Genomic DNA, 26,180 nt, shown 5'->3' on the forward strand with positions numbered 1-26,180 from the left:
AAGACCTGCCCAGAATGTGCATTTACACACAGCTGACCACCTGAAAGACACAGTGACAGCATTGTATCTGGATTAATTTATTTCTAATGCAATATGATACAATAGCACTCCTAAGTGATTAATGCTGTTATTGTTTGAGAATAACTATATTACACGTGATTGGATATCTACAAAAGAGCTTGATCCGAATACGAATAAGATTGTACAATCTAAGCAACTCCAACCATCCACACCTTCCTTCCTCGTGAACACCATGTCATGTGTACTAACACATTGCACTGCAATATTCCTTCCTGTACCTCTGTAGGTACCTACCTCTAGGCGTGTTGCAATTGATCGGTACAAGGAAAGTCGTTTGATAGGAGTCAGCCTTACTGTAATTCGATCCTAGTTCGATCCAGCTCCTCTCTTTTTTGACAGCCAACGCTTTTGCTTAATTTTAATGGATCTGGCTTGTTGTGTGGCATCATGCTATAGCCCGTTTCCCCACATGCGGTTCATCTCCCGCATCGCATTCGTGTTATGTTGAGCTTGCACAAGCTCTCAAGAAGCCTGCACTCACAGTCTCACCCTCGCTATCTGCACGCGACCTGACACCCAGTTCAACGGCTGCGCAGCCTCCGAGCTCCCCCGTCTGTATTCCCGTAATTCAGTGCTCACCTTCCGGCCGCAAATCGCCGCAATTACCGCCGCAGTCCGCCACCCATCTGGGATTGTCTGCCGAGCTCTCCGACTTTCTGGAGCCTCCGCTCCCGTTTCATTTCGTGCCATCCCCGGCACAGGGTTGCTATTCTCACGAGCCCGTGCTCTTGCTGACTGATGTGGTGTTCTTGCCCTTGGCTTCATAGCTATCACATCTAAGCAAGCTTACCATGACGCTTGTCTCCGAGTTCGTCTGCCCTCCTGACTTCCGCTTCATCACATTGTCATTGCACTCTCGCCGTCTTTGCCCTCATCTATCTGATTTGAGCCGAACAAGCCACTGACCGTGCCCATAGTCAAGTACGGCGGCTTGATGCCTACCTTGATCGTCTACCAGTGTTATCTGAGGTGACGTCTGAGGATGAACACTCAGAGACCGGAGAACACGGGTTTGCCGTGACTAATGCTTTTTCAACTCCACGTCTCGATCATTTGCTTCGTACTATCCAGTCTCTGAGTACTACTTCATCTTCGCAACCACTTCTACCGGCTTGGCGTATTAGAGACCTTCTTATCTCATCTGACATCCCTGCCCCTGGTACCCTTTCAGTAAACGAAACTCAATCTGATGGTGCTAAGAGTCCTTATGAGAATGAGCTCGAATGGCTTCTTGTGAGCAAAGCCACCATTCAACTCCATGGTGTTGTTCTTAACACCCTTTTGGATCAAATCGTTCCCCTCAATGATGATGTTTGGTACTGGGATGAGGTACTAGGCTCTTATTCTTACAGCAGCCTCTATGCTGTCCAGACTTCTCCGTTGAGAGTCTGGGCTTGGTCCCAGGAAGTCTGCACTGCTACCAAATTACGCATCCAGGCAGGCTCTCTTCACCATGCTCCAGGCGAACTCGTCGACTCTACAACTTCAAGTCTATCACAGCAGTGGTCTCAATTTTACGGCATCGTGCAAGACAGTGTTCGGGAACGATCAATTGCCAACATTCAACGCAGAGTCTTGTCGCCTGTCGCTTTGTCCCGCTCCGAGGCTCGACGTAAGCAGGCACAGCTTAAGAAACTGCGCGAGATTACAGCAAGCGGTCTCGGTGTACTGATGGATGAAGGTCTCCAATTTGGTCTTGACGACGATAAGGCTGATCTTCAGGACCACCACGACCTTAAGGGTGTCGTCGAACGCAGTGTTGCGCTCATCGATATGGTTCTGAAGGAGGTGTCCACTCTTGACGTTAATATCAGCGATTTCGAGGACAAGGTTTTTGCTGGCGTTGAAGAGGACCCTGAGCTCTCTGTTCATGTTGAGGGCAGTAACACTGCCAATCGACCAGCGATTCTAGCTCGACGACTACTCAGAATTATAGACAAGTCTCTCCCCGAGCATCTCACTGCTATGCGTGCCTTAGCAAAGGAGAACGGTCGGCCCGGTGCTTTCGTTCGCTACTGGATTCCTGCGACTATCGGTCTTCTTTCTTCGACAACTGTCCTGCGCATTTTGGTTAATCGAAAGGCTGATATCATTGAATGGTTCATCGGATTCGGCGAGACAATCCGCGACTTCTGGTTCAACTGGGTCATCGAACCGACTTCTAAGATCATCTCGACTATTCGACATGACAAGACCAGCGAGATTGCGATTATGAGCAGGGACAGCCTCAAGGCTGATCGCGAGAGCCTTGAGCGTATGGTAGTCGACTTTGCTCTCGATAAGCCACACTTCGCCACGGAAGCTGGAAGCACTCTAACCGATATTCAAGTCGACGACATCCGCCACAAGGTGGCAGAAGGCGACGTTACCCCTGTACTACGAGCATTCGAAAAGGATCTGCGACGCCCTTTCGTGGGTACGATCCGTGGAGATCTTGTGCGATCCCTGCTTATCCAGGTTCAAAAGACAAAGGTGGACCTCGAGGTTGCCATGACTGGCATTGATTCGCTCCTCAAGAGCCAGGAGCTTGTTTTCGGTTTTGTTGGTCTAACTCCAGGTGTTCTTGTCTCCTATAGCATGTTTCAATACCTTCGTGGCGTCTTTGGGGGCCGATCTGGGCAACGTCAAACTCGCAAGGCTGGCCAGGCCATCCGTGTTCTTCGTAACGTCGACCGCATTCTATCCGAGGCCCGGCCTACAGAGACTAATCTTCTCTCGTACAAGGATCACGGTCTCTTGCTTGCCGAAGTTCACATTCTAAGAAACCTTGTCGATAAGCTCATGCCTCGTGAGATTGGCAGAGAGTTCCTTGAAGACCTGGATGACCTGTCCAACATGAAGGGGATTCAGCTGCAGACTAGGTCATTGGAGCGTATTCGATGGGCTTACGCAAGATGGCTCCATTAAGCAGCTGATACATGGTTATTTGTTATGAGTCTGATGATATCTTATGTATACTAGCTTTTGCTGGGCCGCTAGAAACAGTGCCCTTGTACTCTATACACATAGCTAGATTGCATAAACGACTGATGGATAGAAATACAATTCCATGTTTCGACTTGGAGTCTTAGCCGTCTCTGCACTGCGCCATACCTACATATGCCAGGCACCTGATGTATTGAGATAAAATTTAATTGACTCGAGCATAATGAAAGACACCGCTCTAATTCCATAAACCAACATGGATATATACCCACCATTCCATAGCTGTAGAGGTATATTTGTTACCTCGCGTATGTGACGCAACGTTTGTTTCCTAATGCTCTTTCCGCATTACATTATGTTTCGGTATGTATACTAACACAAACTCCTTAACCCATGCGCCTGAAACTAGTACCACTTGCCTAGCCCAGCAGCTTTGAAATATCTGCTGCGCGAGTGTTCTGGCGCTTTTTGTTCCTCGAATTCTTTTCTTGGAACGCCTTTGTCACCAATTCTCGCTTCTCGCTCTGCACATCAAGTACCCGCTCCTCCACTGAGCCCTCCATGACGAGGCGAAAGATAGTCGTCTCACGGGTCTGTCCGAGACGGTGAACGCGGTCGATGGCTTGATCTTCGATGGCGGGCGCCCACCCTAGGTATGATGTTAGCTCATGGGGACCGAGTAGGTAGCAGAAAAGAGGGCCCTTAAGCTTTAGGGGTACAAATTGATGACCGAGCATCATGGTCCAAACAGCATAAACCGACTTGCTAGTTTTGTCTCTTATACCACGAGCGGTCAAATCTTCTGATAACTTGAAGGGGGTGTACAAGATTGAGGGAACTTACAGCTGTCGGAAAGAATGACGGTGTCGGCGGCTACGAGGTTGAGACCAACACTACAAACCGCGAGACTGGCGAGCATGACTCGCGTCTCAGGATCGCTGTCGAGAGCTTCTATAGCCTTGTCGCGCTTATCCGCCTTCATGCTACCGTCAATACGCGTGTATCCCATTCCATCAGCTTTGAGCTGCGCCTCAATAATATTGAGGAAAGATGTCCACTGAGAGAAGACAACGACCTTGGAGCCCTCCTTGCGCATGGTAGCCTTGAGGATCTGCATCATCGCTTCCGTCTTGGAGCTCTGCGACTCAGCATCAAAATCCTCTTCATCACCAGCGTCTTCGGGCGCTGGCTCAAGAAGGCTGGACTCATCAAGCTTGTTACGACACATCGGACATTTGTGCTGGATTTGAATAGCACGAATGATGCAGCCCCGGCAGAACACATGCTTGCAGGTCGTAATGACAGGGTCATTTGGGTTATCGTAGCAGATAGCGCATTCCTCCTGACTTTCGATGTAGAGGCGCAGGGCTTCTTGGAGGAGGCCGCGGTTCTTTTCGTTGAGCGGAACCACTTCGTGTTCATCAAGTAGTTTGAGAATATCGCTGACACGCTCTTTACAAAGGGACCAATGATTGCAGCTGGAATACTTAGTGCGTCTATATATATAGTGATGAAGCTGCGAACTCACATTTGTCGAAGGCGAAGCAAGCGCTCTAGTACATTTTGGAAGCGTCCCTTTTGGCCCACTTGAGAGCTTGCTTGCCACTGTTCGAGCTCACCTCTGGCTTCGTCCCTATTCTTCGGTCAGTATGTAACACGAATTGTTACTGCTTTAGAGACTCACAATAACGCATCGTACTTGCGTTTTTCGTCCTTTCGGAATGAAATTCTGTGAACATACTCCTTTTTGGCTGGTAACTTGAGGTCCACAAATTTCATATCCTTTTTGCGACGGAGACAGAGGTCATGCATGAGGGCCTGAAGAAGTTTTTCGCCAGTCTTATCTCCGACAGCGAGTCTACGGGTGATTTGAGCGTTAAAAATCTCGGATTGTTCGATACCTCCAGTGATGTGAAGGAACTTGACAAGAGAGTGTAAATCTTTGACCGAATTGACACTGACCATATTAGCTTAGCCCACCACAATGAACAGAACTTACATTGGGGTTCCCGTTAAAACCCAGCGGGACTCTGCATTGATCTCACAAGCAGCTTGCGCCACCTTTGTACTGGAGTTTCGAATAGTGTGACCCTCATCGAGAACCACTCGACGCCACTTGATGTCTTCTGAAGTCAGGGCTCTCTTCACGCCTTGGTCACGTTCTCGGGCAAGCCTTCCATAGCTGGTAATCACAACGTCGTAACCCTGAAGCTGTTTTGCGGTTGCCTTTTCGCTGCCATGGTACGTAATTATGCTGGGCTGCTTGTCTCCGCGGACATGTCGCTTGATCTGTTGGCTCCAATTGCTCATGACACTAACAGGTGCAACAATAAGGGTCGGGCCCTTGCCGCCAGTCAGGATCAAGCTGATGATCTGGAGGGTTTTGCCCAAGCCCATGTCGTCGGCAAGGATACCCCCTGAGAGCAGTTTTGGTGCTATGCTTGTTACAAAGCCAGACGCAACGTTGAAGAACTTCTTCTTGGATTGATGCAGCCAGAGCTGCACGGAGTCTTGAGATCCCTCAGCTGGGAGCTGGGGCTTCTCCTTGGAAGTCATCCAAGCCAGTCCCTTCGGCAAGTTAGTCGAGTCCGCAATTTAGCGTGGGGAAGCATACCTGTAGCTGGTATGGCAAGAGCTGTGCCTTCAAATCTTCGGGCTGCTCAGCCATTGGAATCTTCTCCAACTCGTCCTCGCCAATCGCAAGTGACTTGATAGCGTCGCCGCCCTTGCGCATCTCAACGGCCTCACTCTTCTGAAGCACATTATCCATAGTGATTTCTGGTTTCTGGGGAACAGCAAGTTCTGAACCGACTCCATGGGTCGAGCTGCCATTCACCAAGCCTAATGCAGCCTTCCTACGGGCCTCAGCTTCCTTTCTAGTGTTCTTGAGTTCCATAGCCTTGACTAGCCTATCTTTCTTGAGTGACTCCTCGATCCTGGAACGTTCTTGCGGGTCGCTAGACCCATAGAAGAAGAGCTTAATCGGACAGTCATAGTAGGCCTTTTCGCCTATGAGCTGAGCTTCAAGGACGATATCGCCGCGATCCTAAGTTTCTCATCAGACAAAGGGCTAGTTAGTGTGCGTACACGGCAGTCTGTCTTACCACATATGGGGCGATTTTTTCTACAACTTTGCGCGGCAGATGACCGATTTGATCACCAACAACATTGTCCACCCGAATAGCATTTCGGTCGTACTGCAGCAGGTTAGATGTGGTCAATCAGGCTATTTCGCTGAGACAAGAAGCGATGAGGCCACTTGGAGTAATACGAACCGAGTTGTTGGGTTCTCGTCTACAGAGAACAGCTTCTGTGTACTTGTAAGTATTTTGATGGGCAGACGCAAAAAAGGGAAAGGCGTACCTCCTGGTGATGCGTATCCTGCGTAATATCTTACGCCGACAATCTTCCCATCTGTACAATGTTAATTCTGGTTACTTGTGTCGTGGTGTGTGATGTATGTGGCGTACGAAATGTCCCATATAGTTCAAGGGGAGGGCATTCATCATCCTGAGTCAGGTCAAGATAATCAGGTTCGGCTGTAGATGATGGTGCATTCTGTGATGAAGAGCCACGGTCTTGGTGTTGGTGTTGACTGGCTGGACCGTTTAGAGCGGGCCGTTTCTGACGCGTCTCACTTTCATCGTCGCTTGTAAGGTCGACGAAGTCATGCGCGCGCTTGGTTGACTTCGACATTCTGATGATGACGCAAATATTACAAAATACTGGGGGGGAAAGAAAGCAAGCAAGCAAGAAAGAAGAAGTCGTTTCTCTTTCTTTGTTCTCTTCCTTCTTATTGCACGGGCTGCTGGGAATGCTTCGTGCCTGCCTTGGAAGGCGCACCACGGAAATTGCTTCTTTGCGCCGGTAGTGGATCAATCAAATAACCCGATATAAACTTAAAACCTCGGCACTGGACAAATAATTGTATGTAGAGTTTGGAATGGCAAGAAAAAGTGTTAACTGTAAGTCTTTCCCTTTTTCCTCTTATTTGTGGTCATGAGCGTAAGTAACATCAGACACCGTCTCCATAATTTTATGGAGTGTGTTAAACCAAACTGAATTCACAGCAAGACTGAGTATTAGTGACCCAGATTGGGCAACTAGCAATCTGATCAACGACCCTGCTAGCATGTCCATAGAGTCAAAAGAAGCATGCCAAACATCGGAAACCGACATACGACGAGTTCATCGCAACTGAACCCAGCTGATTCCGACACTCTCCTTACGCAGGGTCGCGGCGCAGCCGATACAATGTATCGAGTTGCCATCTTACGATCTTTCGGAGAATTATCGTAAAGGATTTCCACTCTTGAAGCCTTCAGGAACGACGATTGGATGAAAGTGGCAGTTGTAACATCTTTCCTGAGAATGTCGGTGGCTGACAATACGAACCCTTGAAAAGCGACAGGTGAAGTCTTGGCTCAACATGGGTTGTTAGCAACCAGGCATCTACTCTGTATCAACGGTGGATATAGGTTAAAGAGCAGGCAGATCATACTAGAATTCCGTCAATTTGGGATATGGTATTATAGCTGTTTGCAAGAGTTTGACCCTCAAGCCAATTGTTCAAGGTTGTCGACAGACGCAAATCGCATCATTTAGCACTCAGTCAGAAGAGAGCAAGTAGTAGCAAAGAGCTGTTATTATCCTAGCTATAAATTTTACATGCAAGCCCAGAGTAAAAAGAAATCCCATCCATTTTTAAACACCCCAATATGTTTGCCAGCTCGTCCAGAGAGTCAGGCACGTTGAGGCGTTCCATTCATCATCATAACATGATCACCGGCTGTGTTCTGCGACCAGATCACCAAGCACATAAACTCAGAAGTCGAAGTCGAAGTCGAAGTCGAAGCAGAAGGAATGTCCGTCGCCTAGTAGAGTCCAATGCAGATGTCTCCCTTGACTCGGGCAGTCAAGTGAACCTCGGCCTCAAGGTCGAGCTTGATACCGACAAGGAGAGCAGCGGACTTTTGGTTGCCATTCTCATCGGTGGCACCCTTGAGAAGTTGACCTATGAGCTGTGTGAGTAGGGGTTTTAAGATGTTGTAAAGGAATACACTAACCAGCGGGCTGAGAGAGGCCGGTGGAGGTGGGAAGAGGAACAACAAACTGCTGCTTCTGGCTGCGGCGACCACCTCGAGCCTGGCCGTCAGAGTCGGAGTCGGAGGCGTAGGCAGGCTTGGACAGACTGTGAGAGTGTAAATGGTTAGCGAAGTGCCTGGTGGTTTAGCGAAGAGTGTGCTTACGCAGTAGTGGAGTTGCGGCCAGGAGCAGGGGAAGAGGGAAGGTTGGCAAAGGGAAGGTCAGAGGCAGGAGGGGGAGAAGCGGTGCTAAGTTAATCAGTCTTGAGACTTTCTTTCGGGTGTTGACATTGAAGTCATGGCTGGTGGTCGACAGATTAAGAAAAGAGGGATGCTTACGAAGTAGGGGCAGACATTGTGCTGGATTGGGTGGTGTTGGACAAATTGTCAAAGTTGATTGTAGTTGATTGAGGTAGTGTTGATAATGGTCGAGGCTGAAGCTCAAGTAGATGATTGTTGGATGGATTGGATTGTGAGTGCTGATGAGATGAGAAGGTATGAAGGTGTAGGAGAGGCCATCTTATATAGAAGATTTGGACCTAGGTAGAGGCGAAATTTGCCTTTGTCCGATCAGATTAGAATTGCGATATCTGAGTCTGTATCCATACTACACTATACTGCACCTTGCAGTATGATCTTCATTGCGAAACATCCCGATGCCGAGAACTGTAGACAAAGGGGTTTGGCCGACCCCGTCTGTACAAGCATTACTGTATACGGCATTCCCGAATTCGACGCGATGGCTTCGATGCGTTGTTCAGTCCAGGCCAACTCAGCTGCTCATGCTGTCTCACACTGAAGCACCAGGTCCAGGTTGTCTGTATACATTAGTTGGGTAGGTACAATTGCGCAGCTGAGTATAAGATTCTGGGGTTACTTCCAATCAAGAGTCCAGACTGGCGCTCCACGATATCATGCGATGCGTGCAAGGCTACCCATGTGTGAGTCCATATCCATGCCAATGTAGAAAAGATTGACTGGAATCTAGACGGGGACTACTTCAGCCGCAGCCGCTTCGCAGCCGCAGGTGCATATCAATAGATGTGAGAATAGAAAAAAACCTTGGTAGGCCCGAGTGTTCTCTATCAGACCTGGGGCTAGACGTTCAGGGTCGCAAGGGGGTCCTCGTCTGTTACGGGTATTCAGATCCGGTATGGGGAATGGGCTGTCATTGAGAATAAGGCCATACATAAGCAAAGTACGGCACGAGCCACAAAGGGACAATCCAAAACAGTCGAGGCTGGTTACAGAAGAGTAAGTCTTTGGTGGTAGAAACAACAGAGAGGGGCAGTTGAGTGATACGCCTCTGGAGATATCATCCGATGTTGGCTTGTGCTGTAGCGACACTAGTTACAGATCTTGTCCTGGGGAAACAAGAGTATCGACGAGTTAGTTAACTGGAGCTGAGAAACAATACAGAGTCTACGTATGTGTCGCTACGGGAACTACCGGTGCAATGCGATACTTCGTAGAGAGGTTCTCGCAGTAGTCTAGGACCGGAAAGAAGCCGGTTCAATTGGCAGCCAAGACAATGCGCTCACTCAGATCATGATTAGTCCCACTCAATTGGCTACTCTTTAAATGAAGAAACGACCTGGCTTGGCTTTAAAAGCATCTTGAATGCCCGAAACACGACGTTTGTGAGAAAGAGGGTCGCTGAATCTCTAGCTTGAAGCAGGGGTCTCTTTCTGTCGCTCTCTTTGAATGCTTCGCTTAGAGTTATTCTGTATCCATAAGGTCGCACTTTAGGCCTATAAGTAGGCAGGGGTACCCGTGCCTGAGTTATGTTTCACATTATGTGTGGTTGTTCAATCTCGACTTCATATCGACAGGGATCAAGGTCCCTTAACTCCTAACCTTTCTTTTTTATCCCAACTTAAAAGTCTTAACGTAGCACACATCGAAAAGAATGGCATGATTCTGTCGGGAAACACCGGCAGTCCGCCATGCGCAAGATGCCATGACACGCAATTATCCTGGTCTCTGCAACAATGTTGTAGTCTTGGCTGGTAAGTAGAGGGTGTAGTACCGAGACTTACTCGTCCTTTCATCTACTGGATTCTGTTCTGTTGACTATTAGGTACTCAATGACCAATACAACCAGCTGTGATATATACTGCACCACTTTGTACAATCTCTGAACGAGACTGTTGTACCTATAGTATCCTGGAATAACACTCCCTCCCCTCCACATTGTGCCTCGTACATGTCTCGCATTCAACCCATCGCACTCTACTCCGTAACCTTGATAGCATGATTCCTTGTTTGGTTTCTCTTTTGTCACGGTAAACATCGCCACTTGTCCAACGACATCCAATGTCACCCCCTTCACCCTCCTCCTCCCCCAACATTGATTCAACATATTCATCCTCGTCCTTCACATCCCAGCCCAACCAAGACTCTCACTCAGCCCAAAGTAACCTCCAGAATCTCCTGAGAAGCGCATGCAAGCATAGACTCCTAGAAGAAGTCGACAAGCTCAAGGAAGCCGTACAGAAAGACGACAAAGACAAAGTAATCATGGCGATTCCAATGCTCCTTGCTCTAACTGTCTGCCCTGCCATGCTAGGCACACAAGAGGCAATTCGGCAGAGTCAAAGCAAGACGAAACGTGAAGAACATCGTGGTAGACGGTGTAACTTGGTCGTGTCTTGCGTCAAACCTTCTATTAGGAGTCGTGATATCAACAACAAGTTGGTTGTCTTGAAAGATTCAAAGGTACATTACTACCGTGTACCTAAACAGAAACAATACTGACTCTTGTCGGCAGCTTTACATTGCCAATGAACACCCCCTCTACAACCATGACCCCAAGAATAGTATCAGCAAAGGGTACGCATTCTCGGGATACTTCCTACCTTTCCCTGATTCAGAATACGAAGGTCTAGTCACTACCATCAGTGACGACCCTCCCTTCTTGAACTGGATCTACATTGACAAGAACACGTACGAAGTTAAGTACGGAGTGCGCGCCGATACTGAAGGTCACATTACAGGTCCGTTTGACTGTACCAAGCAAGACCGTCGCATGATGTGCGAAAGCTGGGAGGGCTTCTGCGCTGTTGAAGAACTGCCAGGCATCTGGGCACTTTACTACGATCGAGATGACGATGGTCTGAGATCAAAGGTCGCGATGGGTACTCGAGTTCTCGAGGTAGAGCTTACTCGCCGAGAGAAGAAGGAGCCCAAGCCTGCACCTGATCCCAGTGCGCCCAAAACTGTGGATGAAAAGATGAAGCAGCACAAGGAGCAGACTGCCAAGGAGGAGGCCGAGAAGGCTGAATTCATGGCTACCGGCCGTCATCCTGGTGCTGAGCCGCCCTCGCCTGCTCAAAAGCCCGAGGTGAAGAACAATACCTTCCTTGATCCAGATTCCAAGGAGGCTAAGAAGCAACGCATCGCCGATGCCCTTAGTCGTCTCAATATTGACAGCCCTACAAAGAGCGAGGGAGGTTCCGACGGAAGCATCCTGACCAGTCTCAGTCAGGACTTTTCCATCTTCTCATTGGCCAAGAAGATGACCGACACAACGAACAATGATGAAGAGGCCACAGTGGCAAGTTCTCTATGGGGAGGCGAAAGAGAGAAGGGAAACGACAAGGACAAGGGGCATAAGAAGTGCGATTCAGCAAGTGAAGCGGGCTCGTACAAGAAGCCCACTGTCGAAGAAGGCTGATTGATATCTGATAAGTTGGGAATTGTGAACAAGTGCTAGGTTCAATGGCGTTTTTTGCTTTGTTGTCATGATATCAAAAGAGGAAGCTACTGTGCTATAGATCTGGTCGGGGGCATGTTGGTCACTGCGGGAGAATGTACTTTAATGATACTGTAATGAATATCTGCATCTTCTATTAACACTTCATCCAATTGAAGTTTATGCAAGACTCATGATAGTGATGATCGACCAGGTGATAATGACAGCCGAGGTTACTGCAGGCGCGTCGTTGGTGTTGATGACTTGTCGTGCATCCGGTTTCCTATCCGGCCCCAAAAGTTCTTCAGCACTAACACAGCCAGACAAGGACCAGGCTCGAAGTGAAAACAAGGCAAGGTAAGGCTGCAAGACCAAGGCAAGCATCCCTCGCGATGCACCTCGAAAACGGTGCAGAAAGAGAACTGTAACAGCTGCCCAATTCGGAAACTTCAAGTCAAACACTTCCGAGCCGAAAAGAACAAGAGAAATTCCGAGGCAGAGAAAATCCTCCTAGTTTTTGCTTGTTTTGGAATAAGCAACGGAGAAGAAAAACACACGAGGATATTCCAATATCTTTCGATTTTCTCGTCAATCTGTTTCAGGTTTAAGCTCCCGTGCGACACTCTCTGTCTCGCAGATCACTCCTCGTGGCTTAGCGACAGCGTAAACATTGAACTGTTTTCTTTCATGTAGTAGACCCTGAGCCTAGAAATTCTAAATTCTGTGCTGTTGATGGAGACGGTAGATCATGTAACCCTCCAGAAATCCTGGACAAGGTTACTCGATTGGCAATGGCGTCTTTCTGCCCAGACTCTAAAGAGTAGGCGAGGGGAAGATTGCAAAAGACAGGGACCAGGATCTAGAGAGATATAATTCATGGGAGTCTAAGGTTCCAGAACTGAACTCGGGCGAGCGGTTATGCGCGACATGACAGAGTGAGACATTTGTTTGTAACCAGCCCGAGATCAACCGCGCTCAAAATCATGAGTCAGTGCATACATGAAGCTCCCATTAACTTGATCCAGCTTTTTAGTCCCATGAATCCTTGAGCTTGCACTTCAGCATGTTGAATAAACACCAAGCACACCCACTCGGTCAGTCCCGGTCAGCTTCCCGCCTCCGCATGACTTGCATCCCGCGTGGCCCGCATCGGAGCCGGACGAGATCCTTGGGAATATGCAATATCGGAGATGAAAGTGTCTTTAATTCGAGACATGGGCATCTAGCTCACCCACTTAACCATATCTTTCATCCCAATGTGTAAGCGAACCAAGTCTTTCCAAGCGATGTGTGCAGTGATCATCCTACATCGACAACCAAAGCTCCATTTTTGTTTCTATTCTCAACCGCTGAGGAGCATGCCGAGGAAAACCAGTATCGAGATCTCGTAGAAAAAGTAAAGCTGAAGTAGCTTTTCATATTCAGCTTCGGCATATAAGTACGGAATCCACATTTTGTTGGCATTCGTCCCCAGAGTTAACCTTGTCTGCATATCAGACCAATTCCACACCTCAGCCGCTCGTAATCAAGCTGACTCGAGTCGGATAGCTTTTCAAGGCAAAGGGTTATATCTGGTGAACTGATTGCTTTCATAAGTTTATAGTCATCTTTTGGCCTGCTTTCATGTGTGTTCGTCATAATCAAAATCAAGTCTGGTATTAATCTAAATTCGTTTGTCTATCATCCGTTTATTTTAATAGTATAGCGAGGCTTATAGTCAGTGCCTCATCTTCCAATGAAAACATGATGAATGGGCTAGAGGGAGAAATATCGCCGAAGTTTTAAACTTTCCAATACTTCCTTTACCATAGCAATAAAACTGTGACAGGATTGCCTTCACTTTTCATAGGTGGATATCGATATGAGCTTAGTTGGACGTCGGTCTTTGGGTCATCAAAACGCTTGGAACAATCTAAAAGATGAGGCTATCAAAATATTGTTCTTGTCCAATTTCAAGACAGATGACCCAAGAGTGAACACGATAGCCACGAACTTTTAGGTAACTCCAGGGAAACCCAAAGAATTGCAAATGATACACGCTCTTAAAGTCTTAGAGAATCGTGACAAATAGCTGGAGATCAAATCACGAACTTGTTATCAAAATGCGTGTGTTTCTGACTCCCAACCACGTATTCGAAAGATAATTAGTTTTACTACACTGTAGTACAGGTAGTTGACGGCTCTACCAAGGTGTATAGGGTAGTATCTGGACCAAGTTATCGTGAGTTCGTCTCCACTCTAGGTACTATCAAAGCATGAAAACACCATAAAACCTACAACAATCGTGACGCGATCTGATTGTGGAGTTGTGTGCCAGACTGCCAAAATGGCTGACGTGGCTGGAGAATGATACGTACTCTGAGCTAGGTAGGATCTGATCTTCAATGGATCCGAAGATCACCACCAGTCTTGTCATGGAGCGCTAGTTGATCACCGTGCGACGCTCCAAGGAGCTAGCTTCGCGTATCGGAGATAGCCTCATCATTAGCCTGTGACCGAGCACTTTTCAACCGTCGCTAGCTCTGATCTGGTTTATGATATTGATAAATGAATCGTATGATTGGTAAAATAAGTATATAAAATATTCATGCTATGTCTCTGACGGGACATGCTAGAGAATTGTTTGAGTACCAGCACATGTGTGTGTAAATGTATATATCCTAGGAAATGCAATCCAGTCATAAACCCCAACGCCGTGTTTAATTCCAACAGTCGTTTGTCATTCATAGGCAGTATTTATGAATATTATAATAAAGTACACCGAGCGATGGTGTTTAGTTGCTGAATATGTTAGCAATTCTCCTCTTGGGTGATCAATCGCAATGTTAAGAGGAAATACTTACAGTAGGCATAGGGTAAGATCACCATGGATTCTTGCCTTGAGCTGAATCTCAATCTCGAGGTTCAACTCGAGATGCAGACTAAGGGCATCACTCTTTCCACCGCCACCACCACCCTGCTGTTGCATCTGCTGCTGTTGTTGTTGCTGCTGCATCTGCTGTTGCTGGGCGTTGTAGTTGCTCTGGGACATTTGGTTGTCCTGCTCGTCATCGTAGTCGTCGAATCGGGCACGTCGCTTGCGTCGCTCGCCCTTGGACTTCTTGGTCTTTGTCTTGCGCTGAGGCTTCTCCTGATCGACCTGCTCCTCTTCGAGATCGCTTCTCTGCTCGGCCTGGTGGGGGATGTTAGTGGCTGTGCGATGATCGGTTGGGTTACAGTAGAGTCTAGGCACATACGGAAGATGACGACATGTTGATTGTCGAGAGAGTGTGCTGGAAGTCTGGTGATTGAATGAAGAGGTGGTGGTAGAGAGAAGATGTAGAGAGAAGGATACAGAAACTCCACCTGACACAATAGAATTGTTAAATATATGTAAACTCGCAGATAATTATTTTCCTGCTTTCTCTTGCTCTCCTCAAACAAGAACAGAGGCTGACGCGCAAATCGTCATAAAAACGACTCTGCCAGGTATCGGCGGGTCTAGAATCCTGTTTCTCTGTGCTGCAGACAGGGATCACGGCATTGAGGTGACGTAGTGGGTGTGGCTGGTAACGTAACGATGCTAAAAAATGATGGAATAGGGGATTTCTTTTAGAGTTTAGCCCATTTATCGACTTGGCATAAGTCAATAATAGAGGCTGATAATGTCCCGTCCCGTCATTTAATAATATTTTTAGTTTGAGGCCTTGCCCCGAGATGCTTTGGTACCTTAGTAGGTAGCTGCACAACTAGCCGAGTCTTGACCGTTGGAGATTTGGCGTTTCGGCCTAGATCACGTGGGGACGTTCAGGAACGGGCGGCCTACTGAAACTCACTAATGTTGGCACTAGGAACGACCCCCCCAAAAAAATCTCCATCGACTTCTCCACTGTCAGTCAACATCGTTCTTTTCGCAATTCCATTTCAACTGCCATTACTTATTTCCAAGAGCCACAGTTCTTAACACCAAATTAAACTGTGTCCAAGCATTCATCTCTTTCCTTATATATCCACCAAGGACTCATCTTCCATTTTGGAATCTACCTCTGATGGCCACACCATGGACAGCTTCTTGCGACAGGGCAAATACCGTCTTATTTCCGTTAATCTGTTGGCTGCTTGTTCATGTCTATCAAAGTTAATTGGAGTCGAGCGAGAGACGTCAACCCTGATTCGCTCCTGTTGTGAGTCACGGCAAATCTGATTATAAGCATGAATACCTATTACTACACTCCCGATCGGGTAATTTTCCGAGTCGCTTATTCGGAATGCAGCATCCCGTGATATTGTTACTTTAGCATCAACTCAAGCACCTTCCTGTCACTATCAAAGATGATGATCACATCCCCGTCGTTTTTCTCTGACTCACTATGCACTTGTAATATTTGATTGGTTGAATTCGAAGACGTAGGGAGTACCTGACTCACCTACGAATATAAAAGCTAGACAGTTGACCTGTTGATTGCTGTTAGCAAAACATTCAAGCAAGACAAAGACAGAAACTTGACAATTATTGGCTCACCAATACAATTCGATTCCAAAATGACACGAACGACGCTGCTCGACCGAGATTGTGTGGTGACTGACCGAGGAGGCATTATCGAAAACACCCATGGTGTACATATCGCTGTAACCGACATAAAAGGAAACGTCCTCTATTCAGCTGGAAACCCTTCTCGAATGACTCTTTCTCGATCGGCAGCCAAGCCTGCTCAGACTGTGGCCATCATAGAGACCGGTGCAGTTGAAAAATTTGGATTTGATGATGTTGATTTGGCCCTTATGTGTGCCTCTCACAACAGTGAGGACTTTCACATCGCGCGCGCCAAGAATATGCTCAGCAAGATCAAAGCCGAAGAAAAGGATCTTCAATGTGGCGGTCATCCTGCGGTCTCAGAGGAAGTGAATCGGGGATGGATCAAAGCTGGATTTGAACCAACGGGTATCTGTAACAATTGCTCTGGCAAACATGTTGCCATGATGGCAGGCGCCGAGGCATTAGGCGCCGAGGTTCTCAACTACCACCAATTCGATCACCCTATGCAACTCGAAGTCAAGAGAGTTGTGGAGGAACTGTCCCTTGACCCAAAACAAGTTGGATGGGGTGTTGATGGATGCAACCTCCCAGCGCCAGCATATCCTCTTTACGACTTGGCCAACAGTTTTGCAATCTTTGCAGAAGCAGCGGACGTTGTCAAAACCTATGGGTCAACAACACAAAGAACTCACAACCTGGCACGCGTTTTCGATGCCATGACACAATATCCAGAGCAAGTCGGCGGAACGGGACGTTTCTGCACCGTGCTCATGCAGAGCTACAAGGGGCGGTTGTTCGGCAAGGTTGGTGCCGATGCTTGCTACGGAGTAGGTGTTCGAGAATCTGCAGACACTCGACGTCTTAGGTCAACCGGCGCACTTGGGATAGCTGTAAAGGTCGAGGATGGAAACCTCGAGATTCTATATGCAGTAGTTGCTGAAGTTCTCGAACAGCTAGGACTCGGGACGGCAGAGCAGAGGGCGAAGCTCGATGGTTTTCACCACTTGAAGAGGAAGAACACGATGAATGTTGTCACGGGACTGGTAAAATTCAATTTCCAGCTACTCCCTGATGTAGTAGCATAAGCTGGCAAGTATTTCGGCAAATATCAGAGAGTTTCATGTCCAAAAGCGAATTGAAGTTGGATTCTCTTGTGGTAGAGCATGATGATTGGTGGGGAAATAATTTCCCGACCCTGTAGCACAGGATCGTGTTAGTGTTACTGTTTTACCAATGGCAGAAATGGTAATTTGCCTAATAAAGATGGTGCGTTGCTACCTAGAAGGAAGTCAACAATTACTTTTGAAGTCCTTTCCAGCGAACTCGAAGCTTGGGATACGAATCATCTTGACGAGCTTGCCATACCTATCCAGCACGAATTTCTACAGAGTCTACGAATGCGATATCATCAATACATCAGGCCTTCTCAATTAAGGAAGATATCTCATTCCCATTGTGTACCAACTCCGCACTCCGCCTTTACAACCCCAGATCGACGCGAACCCTGGCTAGTAACGCGGGGAATGCTCCAGATTGATCTCATGGTTTGCTTAGACAATGCTACTGCGCTAGATACAGCAATACTCGATGGTCTATCGTTGGTGGAAATAATCGAGCCGCTGTCGAAGAATGTCCTTCTCGACAGCCCTGGTCCAGTTGTTTAATGAGTCGTTCTCAGGACCTCAGATACATACAAAATGTAGGTAGAAAGACATGAGCTTATAAGTGCTGCCCATCGCTCTAACTCTGGGCCGGGACACTTGGCACGAACTGGATCTAATTTCAATCCCTTTCTATAAGCCATCATGGCGACCTTCGGATTGCTATCAGTATTGCAGGTCCTTTTCTTGACTGCCTTTATCCAGATAACCAGTGCCGCTTCACCAAAAGCCCATACCTTGAACGGAACGTATACCGGCAAGCATCTTTCCGGTTGGGACCAAGATGCATTTCTTGGAATCCCATATGCTCAGCCACCAACGGGAAACCTGAGGTTCAAATGGCCACAGAGTTTAAACACTTCCTTTGACGAAGAACGCACTGCAACTGAGTATGGTGACAGTTGCATGCAATACACACAGAACTGGACCATGTCTGAAAATTGTCTTTCTATCAATGTCATTAGACCAGCGGGGAAGCCCAAGAAGCTACTCCCAGTTCTGTAAGTAGCATACAAGGGAGAATGTTGATATGGTAAAACTAACTGAACATAGAGTTTGGGTTTATGGAGGCGGACTATACGCTGGCAGTTCAGCGGATCCTCAGTACAACCTATCAGGCATCGTCAAAGTTAGCCAAGACATAAAAGAACCAGTTCTGGCCGTCAGTTTCAACTACAGACTTGGAATGTGGGGATTTCTTCAGAATTTCAGTCTTCTTAAAGAAGGGAATGCCAATGCTGGCCTCTTGGATCAAAGACTTGCTCTTCGTTGGATCCAAGAGAACATTGAAGCCTTTGGCGGAGATCCAGAGCGAGTTGTTTTGTGGGGTGAGAGTGCAGGAGCGCAGTCTATTGCTTATCAAATGTTCAGCTTTGATGGACAGGATGAGAACCTATATCGCGGTGCTATTCTCGAAAGTGGCGGGATAACAGGTGCACAGGTATGATACTAGGCTCATTCGTTTGAAATTTACTAATTCTTGACTAGATCCATGATCTTAGCTACTACAACGTGGCTTTTGAAAATCTCACACGAACAGTTGGTTGCTGGGACAAGAAAGATCAACTGTCATGTCTTCGTGGGCTTGACGAAAAGGCATTATATGCAGCACGCCCTTCCTTGACTTGGAATCCTTTGATCGATGGCACGTTTCTCAAGGGATATCCAAGCCAACTCATTCGGGAAAAGAAGTTCGTCTCTGTACCAAGTATCATTGGAGCCAACACTGACGAAGGCTTTTGTGTGGGAGCGGCCAATACGACAGAGGATCTCTTCTACGAAGCTTTTCGATGGCGAAACTATGCCTTGAGTGCTCCGACGATTCGAAAGTTGCTTGAGCTTTACCCCGACGATCCTTGCCATCAACCACCATACCATATCACGAATTGCTCACGGCCCGTAGGCAATTATCAAGGCCGAAGATCATGTGCAATTGGCGGTGATATCGCCATGATATCTGGACGCCGCAAATTGGCCGAGCTATTCACAGAGTCAGGCGAGGCTGTATACAGCTACCGTTTTGATCAAAGATGGTACCAGAGGTCTGAATGGGAGGGCGTGAAACATTTCGACAATGTCGCTTTCAGCTTCCAGAACATCTCAGGCCTCCTTGGCCCAAGCCCTCAATATGATAGTCATGCCGAGCTCGCCCACAATATTGGACAAGCGTATGTGCGATTTGTCAACAGCCTCGATCCTAATCCACAAGGATCAAGCAAAGAAAAGGTGCCAAAGTGGCCAAAGTATAGCATGTCAAAGCCTAAGAATATGGTTTTCAATGCTACCAAAAGTCGGGTAGAGGATGATACTTGGAGAAAGGAGCAAATTGAGTTTATCAATAGTTATGCGGTAGCAAGGGAGTTGTATGGATAAGACGGTACCAGGGTTTTGGGTGAAGAATCTCTGATAGTCTCGAGAAATTAGACGGAATATTGATGGCGATGTTACTGGCTCCGTAACTGGGTTATCGTGGCATCATGAGACGAAGTGGAGAATTTGCTGTTGAGCAGCAGACCAAATCCTAAACATGCGGCCTCTTTGTTTTATGTCACGCAGGAGTAAATGCCTGGTTATAGTCCCCGTTCAGATGAACCCCGAATTCATTTCCTTATTCGTTCATCCCAACACTCAGATAGCCCTGTAAGGCACACTAGACGACCAAGATATTCGAGAAATGACTCCGTCAAACTCTAGTAATGGGCTCAAAGTAGTCATGATCTCCGGCAAAGGGACACAGAAAGTTTGTTGTCGAGCTCTGATTTGTTGACAGATGTCTGATTAATTATAGTTATGTCTATTTATCCAAGCTATCCCTGTAACAACAAGCCATCTCAAACTCGCTTAACAACAGTTTGTAGCACGATTAAACTCTATTTTGACCGTTAGTAGAGAACGCAAACTGACTGGATCCTCGGCCTCACTGAAAAGCTCTTGGTATCAAGTTAGGCATTACAGGTTTCACCTCTGAACAAGTCAACCTTTGTGAAGAAATGATAATCACTTTGACATCATATAACTATCACTCGCTCCCTATGATGATGATGAAGAAAAACCTAATTCAAATGGGGATACCGAAACCGGTCCCATAGTAAAGGACTCGGGGACTGGGCTCCCCGGTCTCACCCTGGTTACATTGTGGATAAATAAACGAAGACTAATACGGAGATATAACTAGACACTCGTTCGACCCTTTCCCTTTAAACTTTGTTTGCCTGTCTTATCAAGAGTCCTTATTATGAACTTCGAAAGCTGGCCATTATGGCAGAAAAGGTCGACAGGTTAATTTCATCTGTCACCTTGGCGGGGAGTCTATTATCGTGCGTAGCGACAACCTGTGTTTTGGTGTCTTTTGCCATATATCGTCGACACCTTCAGAATTTCCGCCACGTGCTTGTGTTGAATCTGATGGTTGCTGGCATGTGAACCATTTCATCATCTGGACAAGATAAGACTAACCTTTTCATAGAATTCACAAATACCCTCAACAACTCAGTGTCTGGGATCATCTTTATCAAGACTGGGCAGCTCAAAGCAGGAACCCCATGCGTTGTCAACGGATTCATCGGCCAACTCTCAGTATCAGCATCTGACTTTTCCGTACTTGCAATATCTGTGACAACTCTACTCACAGTCACTCGCCACTTGTATATCCCAACTACTTCGAAAACGAGAAAGACGTTAATTTGCGGTGCAATATGGACCATGCCACTAATCACAAGTCTCATCCCGACCATCATGCGTGAGATGGAGCCTGTTGGGGGTAATTGGTGCTGGATATCATCGACTCGATCCGACTTACGATATGGAATGACACATGGATGGCGCTTCTTTATTATTTTCATAACTATCATCATATACATCTACATCTGGATATACTTACGACGACACCTCGGCCCCAGAGACAAAAAGACACGGCCAACTATTTCATTCTCGACGCATAACACAAACAGTGTATTCTCCAAAGGCTCAAAAGAGATGGGCTTTCGGGTTATGAGAGAAGACACTCTGGAGCTCGATACTTTTGGGACCTTCGAACCGAATATCTCACCCAATTCGCCAACTATGTTTGATCAAAGAAGAAGTTTTTGGAACACACTGCAGCGCGACAAAATCGAAGAGATTCAAGATGCAGGATTGGAAACTCAAGGTGAGAAAAAAGCTAGCTATGGGGAAGAAATAGGAGGACCGGTCCGTCACAGACCAACCTCGTCCAAGAGAGGATCAGATTTGGCTTATACAAGAGTTGCTAATACTGAACCTCTTCAAGAACCACACTCTTCACGACAACCTTACACCAACGTTTTACAAACAAACGCCAGCGAATTTCCCCAGCGTCGAGGAACCCGCGATGTTGAAGTTGAAATCAAGAGGATGATGCTGCTGAACGGTTACCCGTTTATGTACGTTCTTCTGTGGACGCCAGGGCTTGTCAACAGGCTGCTCGAAGCATTGGGAATACCAGTTTCAGAGACAACCATTGCTGCGTTGAATACTTCAACGCAGTTTATCGGATTTGCTAACGCGGCAACGTATGGGTTTAACCATTATCTGAGAGATAGTTTGGATACGCTGTACTGGACGCCTATGATTATGAGAATAAAGCAATGGTTTGGGCGGTGATGAGGTTAATATGTTTAGATTGATTAGTATGAAGCACAACAATATATACCCATGTAAGAATACACTTGATTGATCATATTAGAGAAGAAAGTTGTCAATATCCAGAATATCCAAGTAGCCCCCGTTGAAGAAAAAATCGAGATTATCAAGCCCGGCCTCATTGATGTTCACATTCGACCTGTTTATTCCAGCATTATGAGACTGGTTTGGAGGCCCATTGAACTGCGCTTGTTGTCCTATTGATTCCGCCGTGGCAAGAGGATGAGCATCTGCACGAAGCCTGTCCAAAGCCCTCTCGGCACTGAACTCGACTGCCACAGAATATGAATTTGATTCATTGCAGCGGCGCTTCACTTCGTTCAAAGCAGAAAAGAGTTCGGTATGGGATATCGAAGATGGTAGCTCATCGTACTGACATAAGATGAGCATGGAGTAGGCAACGCACAAGGAATGAAACTCTGGCAGGTCTCCTGAGCTTGTGCTGGGAATCCTTACGAAAGCCAGAGTTACTTGAAAGCTCAGCTCGTATACGCGATCTTGCAGGTCTTTTGTTGGTATGGCTTGGAATTGTGCCGTGCTTCCATGGGGTGTCTGTGGGGAAGCAGATGTAGGAACGCTCAAGGAAAGAGCTTCGATTTCATCCAGAGATCTTTTAGCCAAGATCATGTTGGCAATCCAATAACTAAGATTTAGTATGAGACCTGTAGGGAGTTCTGCTTAAACGTCAGCTACTTGTGCTCACCCTTATTGGATCGAACCAGGGCACTCACCAAGGAGATATCCCCATTTATGGTTCCAGGGAGTGAACTTTTCACAGCTGCCATCACTGGTGAAGTCAGGCTTCCCGCAGACGGTCTTCTGGAGTGTGCAGTATAGAGATATCTCAGCTAGTAGCATAGCATCACGTATAGTTGTCTGCTCAAAGTTGAGAATAGTTCTACATTGGCTGAAATAGGATCCTGGCAGAATTGACGGTCTTCCCGTTGTAGCCGACCAACTATTTTCGCTTGGTTAGAATCTTCAAGTTGGCGAGATACTGCCGCGAAGTGAACTCACTGCAGGTGCACCAAACAAACGTTGGCCCAAAGCCGTATCGAACGAAGATCAATCATTGTAGAAGTACCAGCACTATTTCGTTTGATGATGTCTGAGAACTGGATACATAACATGGCTTGCTGGGCGCAATGCCCACTCAACAACCAGCTATCAACATACTCCGCTTCGCACTAACCACTCAGTTAGCTAGAACCTGACATAAGACATAGATATCTTACAGATGGTGACCCTGAAAAGAGCGAGCTTATAAGAACGCCAGTTATCTCTTCCAGGTGCAGGGGACTTGCGAGCATCACCTGCCCCAGCATGGTTCTTACGTGTTCGTACACTTGCCTGTGCTTCAAAGCATCCGGTTGGTTCCGGTATGTATATCTCATCTCATGTGTGCAACACACAGCATGAAGAAATGGCGAGGTTTGGATCAAAGTCCCTCTCGTGACCAAATCGCTCTCGCTGTCTATGAAAAGGACATGTCGACGCCGTTTTATGAAGCTGTTTCGGTGTGAGCACTGCAAATGACGAGGGAAATTTGGTCTTACGCTTTGACCAGAGAGTCTGCAGTTGCAGCGCTTAGCATCCCTATCGACACAACATCTTCTTTGGTATGGAAGGCTCTTCTGTAGTCCCCTACTACTTGACAAGCCACCCTTCTGATGACTTCGGCAGGAGAAGCATGAACGTGTTGGTCCGCCGGTTCGACTTGGTCAACTAGGACTCGATCATTGGATGATATGGCAGGTAAGATAATTTGCTGTTCTGTTCGTGGCTGTATCGGTTCTCTCTGAGGCTGAGACTGGAGCTTTGCTAATTGGGTTTTCATTTCCTGCATCGAACTCTCAAGATTCATAACCTTTTCATGAAGACTGGCACAAGGTTAATTAACAATATTTACTTCCAGAAGTAGAAGAAAGAAATGACCTTTTTACGAGATCTGACTGTGTATTTGCATTGGTCTCATTGGAGCCACTTGGCTTCTCAAGATCATCGCTTTTCAAGCAGGTGATTCTCAGGTTTCGACACCTCGAGCAAGTGTCTGAGCCATACTCGATTTCACATCTCGTCTTGAGTCGCCGACAAGCGTCGCAGGAGAGGATTCGACGACGTCGCTTTTTGGCAGGTTCATTATCTTCTTGTGCCGGTGTAACTGGAACCTGCTCAGATGCAGGTACTTGCGAAGAATTGCATTTATCTTGTGTTCTTTTGCTGGTCATTATTACAGTGTCTATGAACGAGATAAAGTAATTGATGAGAGTAGGAAAACCGCGCACACCGTCGGAAACCGCCGCATTTATCGGATAACGTAAGCATTTATTGACCAGTACTGTAGACCGATAGAGGTAAAAGGTCAGCGTATTACATATCTCTCAGAGGCATTGATAGAAATAGCAATTATAGTTATTATTAGACCCAGGCGGCGTTTAAATGTTGTGTGTCCAGTCGTTCACCAGTAACGTAGCCAGCTCTGTGTTTACAGCGCTCTAGGCATTGATACCCGTCCCCAGGTAGTACAGGTTAGCTGGATTCCATTTAAGAACACCTTGGGCAAACCTCGGGAACTCACGAGCATTGATGGATACATTACATTAATAATCTGGAATAAGTTTCGAGACTATGTTTTCTAGAAGTTTATCATGCTACTTTACGATAAAAGTGAGGATTTATTTAAACGAACTATCAGATCTCGCCACCACTCTTACACGCCCGTCCGTTGTCCAGCTGAATGGGCCTTTACAAGCGACACCTACTATGGGCCAACGCTGACCTCAGCCATAGTACTCAGAATGATGAGCCACTTATTTGCCATACTTTGCAACAACCGTATCGTACTCCTTCTTGGTAAGGGGCGTCACAGAGCCATGCTTCAAGCCCTTGGGAAAATTGGGAAAGTCCGACTTCTCCCAAGTTGGAGACAGAATGTTAGAAGTCTGGAAGGGAATATACTGGGTATAGTCGTCAAGAAGCAGATAGTATAGTCCGGGGATGCGAAGGTCAGCGAATGAGCCAGGCCCTTCGAGCGGTGACTCAGGTCGAACATATCCTGGTACACGAGTCCACGTCCCAAAGAGACCAGTCGTTGTGCTTTCTTGGTATACTTGGTTGACGGTTTCGTTCTTGAGAAAACGAACAAAATGGCCTGGCTTGCCGAGGCACTGGAACTCCTGGTCGATTAGGCCGGTGCCCTCGGGAGCATGGTAGTCCTTGGGGGCGCTGAATTTGACAAAGTCTTTGGTTGTGGCAAACCGAATCTTGTCCAGAGTTGCCTCGCCTTTGTGCTGGGTATCAGAAGCTGCGTAGTGTCGCGATGCCCAGAAGACGTAGTATTGATTGGTAATATCATCCCATACAACAGAAGGTGCCCATGTCATTCCTGCAGTAGGAGACTCAATTCTATTGAAAGTTAGTATATGTTCTGTCTTAAGAAGAGATCGCGTTCACTTGCATTCTTAGTGAAGGCTTGGACCAATTGACAAGATCCTTCGAAGACCAAACAACAAGACCCCGACTTCCATTCCGCGTGGCCCAGTCCCAAGAAAACCCTGGAGCGTTGATATCCAAGTCTATTACAGAAACAGTCAATAATGAGATCTATCTGTATGTTTCGACAACATACCGGTGGCGATGGTAAAGTACTCGGAACGTTTGCTGTTTGTGGCGAGGAAGATATCCCTAACGCCTTTGGTACCGACATTACTCGTCAAGACTGGTTTGCCGCCGTTCAAGAAATTGAAGCTTGAAGCTGACTTTCCATCTGAAAGATGCCATTGGACTTCTGGAGTCGGGTCACTAAAGGTTGAGATGAGATACCCAACATACTCCTTTTGGACAGGCTTATGAGCGGGAACGGCTTTAACAAGGGACACTGAAAGGGCAGCAGCCAAGAGAGCGAGGACACTCATCATGACAAGGTTGGTCTTTAGGGGCAAGAGGCTTGTGGTGCATAGGTAAAGGTATAGTTTCGAAGGTATACCTTCTTATTTATGTAGGTCGGCCGTCTATCGAAACCACCAAGCGACCGAGTTGTCCACTAGGCATCTCGCAAATCG

The 26,180-nt window shown here is 47.0% G+C and overlaps 11 protein-coding genes across 11 annotated transcripts; 5 read left to right on the top strand and 6 right to left on the bottom strand.

The window, feature by feature from the left end:
- Positions 1 to 253: 253 nt before the first annotated feature.
- FGSG_09829 (uncharacterized protein) lies at positions 254 to 2,988 on the top strand (the record flags this gene model as incomplete). The annotated part of the gene is made up of 2 exons (XM_011329553.1): positions 254 to 303; positions 999 to 2,988. 2 exons carry the CDS (start codon positions 254 to 256, stop codon positions 2,986 to 2,988), a joined length of 2,040 nt encoding a protein of 679 aa, XP_011327855.1.
- A 437-nt stretch (positions 2,989 to 3,425) lies between these two features.
- On the bottom strand, positions 3,426 to 6,702 carry FGSG_09828 (uncharacterized protein; the record flags this gene model as incomplete). Its single annotated transcript, XM_011329554.1, has 10 exons — positions 3,426 to 3,655; positions 3,850 to 4,484; positions 4,535 to 4,639; positions 4,691 to 4,963; positions 5,006 to 5,574; positions 5,621 to 6,052; positions 6,111 to 6,203; positions 6,282 to 6,316; positions 6,370 to 6,420; positions 6,477 to 6,702. The coding sequence occupies 10 exons, from the start codon at positions 6,700 to 6,702 to the stop codon at positions 3,426 to 3,428; spliced, it is 2,649 nt and encodes an 882-aa protein (XP_011327856.1).
- A 932-nt stretch (positions 6,703 to 7,634) lies between these two features.
- Positions 7,635 to 8,579, bottom strand: FGSG_09827 (uncharacterized protein). The gene is made up of 3 exons (XM_011329555.1): positions 8,430 to 8,579; positions 8,073 to 8,197; positions 7,635 to 8,020 (listed from the first exon to the last, which is right to left on the bottom strand). Exons 1-3 carry the CDS (start codon positions 8,444 to 8,446, stop codon positions 7,881 to 7,883), a joined length of 282 nt encoding a protein of 93 aa, XP_011327857.1. The 5' UTR covers positions 8,447 to 8,579; the 3' UTR covers positions 7,635 to 7,880.
- Positions 8,580 to 10,610: 2,031 nt separating this feature from the next.
- Positions 10,611 to 11,766, top strand: FGSG_09826 (uncharacterized protein; the record flags this gene model as incomplete). Its single annotated transcript, XM_011329556.1, has 2 exons — positions 10,611 to 10,808; positions 10,861 to 11,766. The coding sequence occupies 2 exons, from the start codon at positions 10,611 to 10,613 to the stop codon at positions 11,764 to 11,766; spliced, it is 1,104 nt and encodes a 367-aa protein (XP_011327858.1).
- A 2,558-nt stretch (positions 11,767 to 14,324) lies between these two features.
- Positions 14,325 to 15,184, bottom strand: FGSG_09825 (uncharacterized protein). Its single transcript, XM_011329557.1, has 3 exons — positions 15,021 to 15,184; positions 14,628 to 14,956; positions 14,325 to 14,565 (listed from the first exon to the last, which is right to left on the bottom strand). The coding sequence occupies exons 1-3, from the start codon at positions 15,033 to 15,035 to the stop codon at positions 14,559 to 14,561; spliced, it is 351 nt and encodes a 116-aa protein (XP_011327859.1). The 5' UTR covers positions 15,036 to 15,184; the 3' UTR covers positions 14,325 to 14,558.
- Positions 15,185 to 16,305: 1,121 nt separating this feature from the next.
- On the top strand, positions 16,306 to 17,385 carry FGSG_09824 (uncharacterized protein; the record flags this gene model as incomplete). The annotated part of the gene is made up of 1 exon (XM_011329558.1): positions 16,306 to 17,385. The coding sequence occupies one exon, from the start codon at positions 16,306 to 16,308 to the stop codon at positions 17,383 to 17,385; it is 1,080 nt and encodes a 359-aa protein (XP_011327860.1).
- A 720-nt stretch (positions 17,386 to 18,105) lies between these two features.
- FGSG_13655 (uncharacterized protein) lies at positions 18,106 to 19,833 on the top strand (the record flags this gene model as incomplete). Its single annotated transcript, XM_011329559.1, has 3 exons — positions 18,106 to 18,461; positions 18,514 to 18,901; positions 18,949 to 19,833. 3 exons carry the CDS (start codon positions 18,106 to 18,108, stop codon positions 19,831 to 19,833), a joined length of 1,629 nt encoding a protein of 542 aa, XP_011327861.1.
- A 1,329-nt stretch (positions 19,834 to 21,162) lies between these two features.
- On the top strand, positions 21,163 to 22,080 carry FGSG_13654 (uncharacterized protein; the record flags this gene model as incomplete). The annotated part of the gene is made up of 1 exon (XM_011329560.1): positions 21,163 to 22,080. One exon carries the CDS (start codon positions 21,163 to 21,165, stop codon positions 22,078 to 22,080), a length of 918 nt encoding a protein of 305 aa, XP_011327862.1.
- A 78-nt stretch (positions 22,081 to 22,158) lies between these two features.
- On the bottom strand, positions 22,159 to 22,746 carry FGSG_13653 (uncharacterized protein; the record flags this gene model as incomplete). Its single annotated transcript, XM_011329561.1, has 1 exon — positions 22,159 to 22,746. The coding sequence occupies one exon, from the start codon at positions 22,744 to 22,746 to the stop codon at positions 22,159 to 22,161; it is 588 nt and encodes a 195-aa protein (XP_011327863.1).
- Positions 22,747 to 23,671: 925 nt separating this feature from the next.
- FGSG_13652 (uncharacterized protein) lies at positions 23,672 to 24,347 on the bottom strand (the record flags this gene model as incomplete). The annotated part of the gene is made up of 2 exons (XM_011329562.1): positions 23,672 to 23,999; positions 24,055 to 24,347. The coding sequence occupies 2 exons, from the start codon at positions 24,345 to 24,347 to the stop codon at positions 23,672 to 23,674; spliced, it is 621 nt and encodes a 206-aa protein (XP_011327864.1).
- A 582-nt stretch (positions 24,348 to 24,929) lies between these two features.
- On the bottom strand, positions 24,930 to 26,033 carry FGSG_09821 (uncharacterized protein; the record flags this gene model as incomplete). Its single annotated transcript, XM_011329563.1, has 3 exons — positions 24,930 to 25,524; positions 25,577 to 25,694; positions 25,748 to 26,033. 3 exons carry the CDS (start codon positions 26,031 to 26,033, stop codon positions 24,930 to 24,932), a joined length of 999 nt encoding a protein of 332 aa, XP_011327865.1.
- Between the last annotated feature and the right edge of the window lie 147 nt (positions 26,034 to 26,180).

Source organism: Fusarium graminearum, chromosome 4 (genome assembly GCF_000240135.3).
Source record: "Fusarium graminearum PH-1 chromosome 4, whole genome shotgun sequence".
Taxonomy (NCBI): Eukaryota; Fungi; Ascomycota; class Sordariomycetes; order Hypocreales; family Nectriaceae; genus Fusarium; species Fusarium graminearum.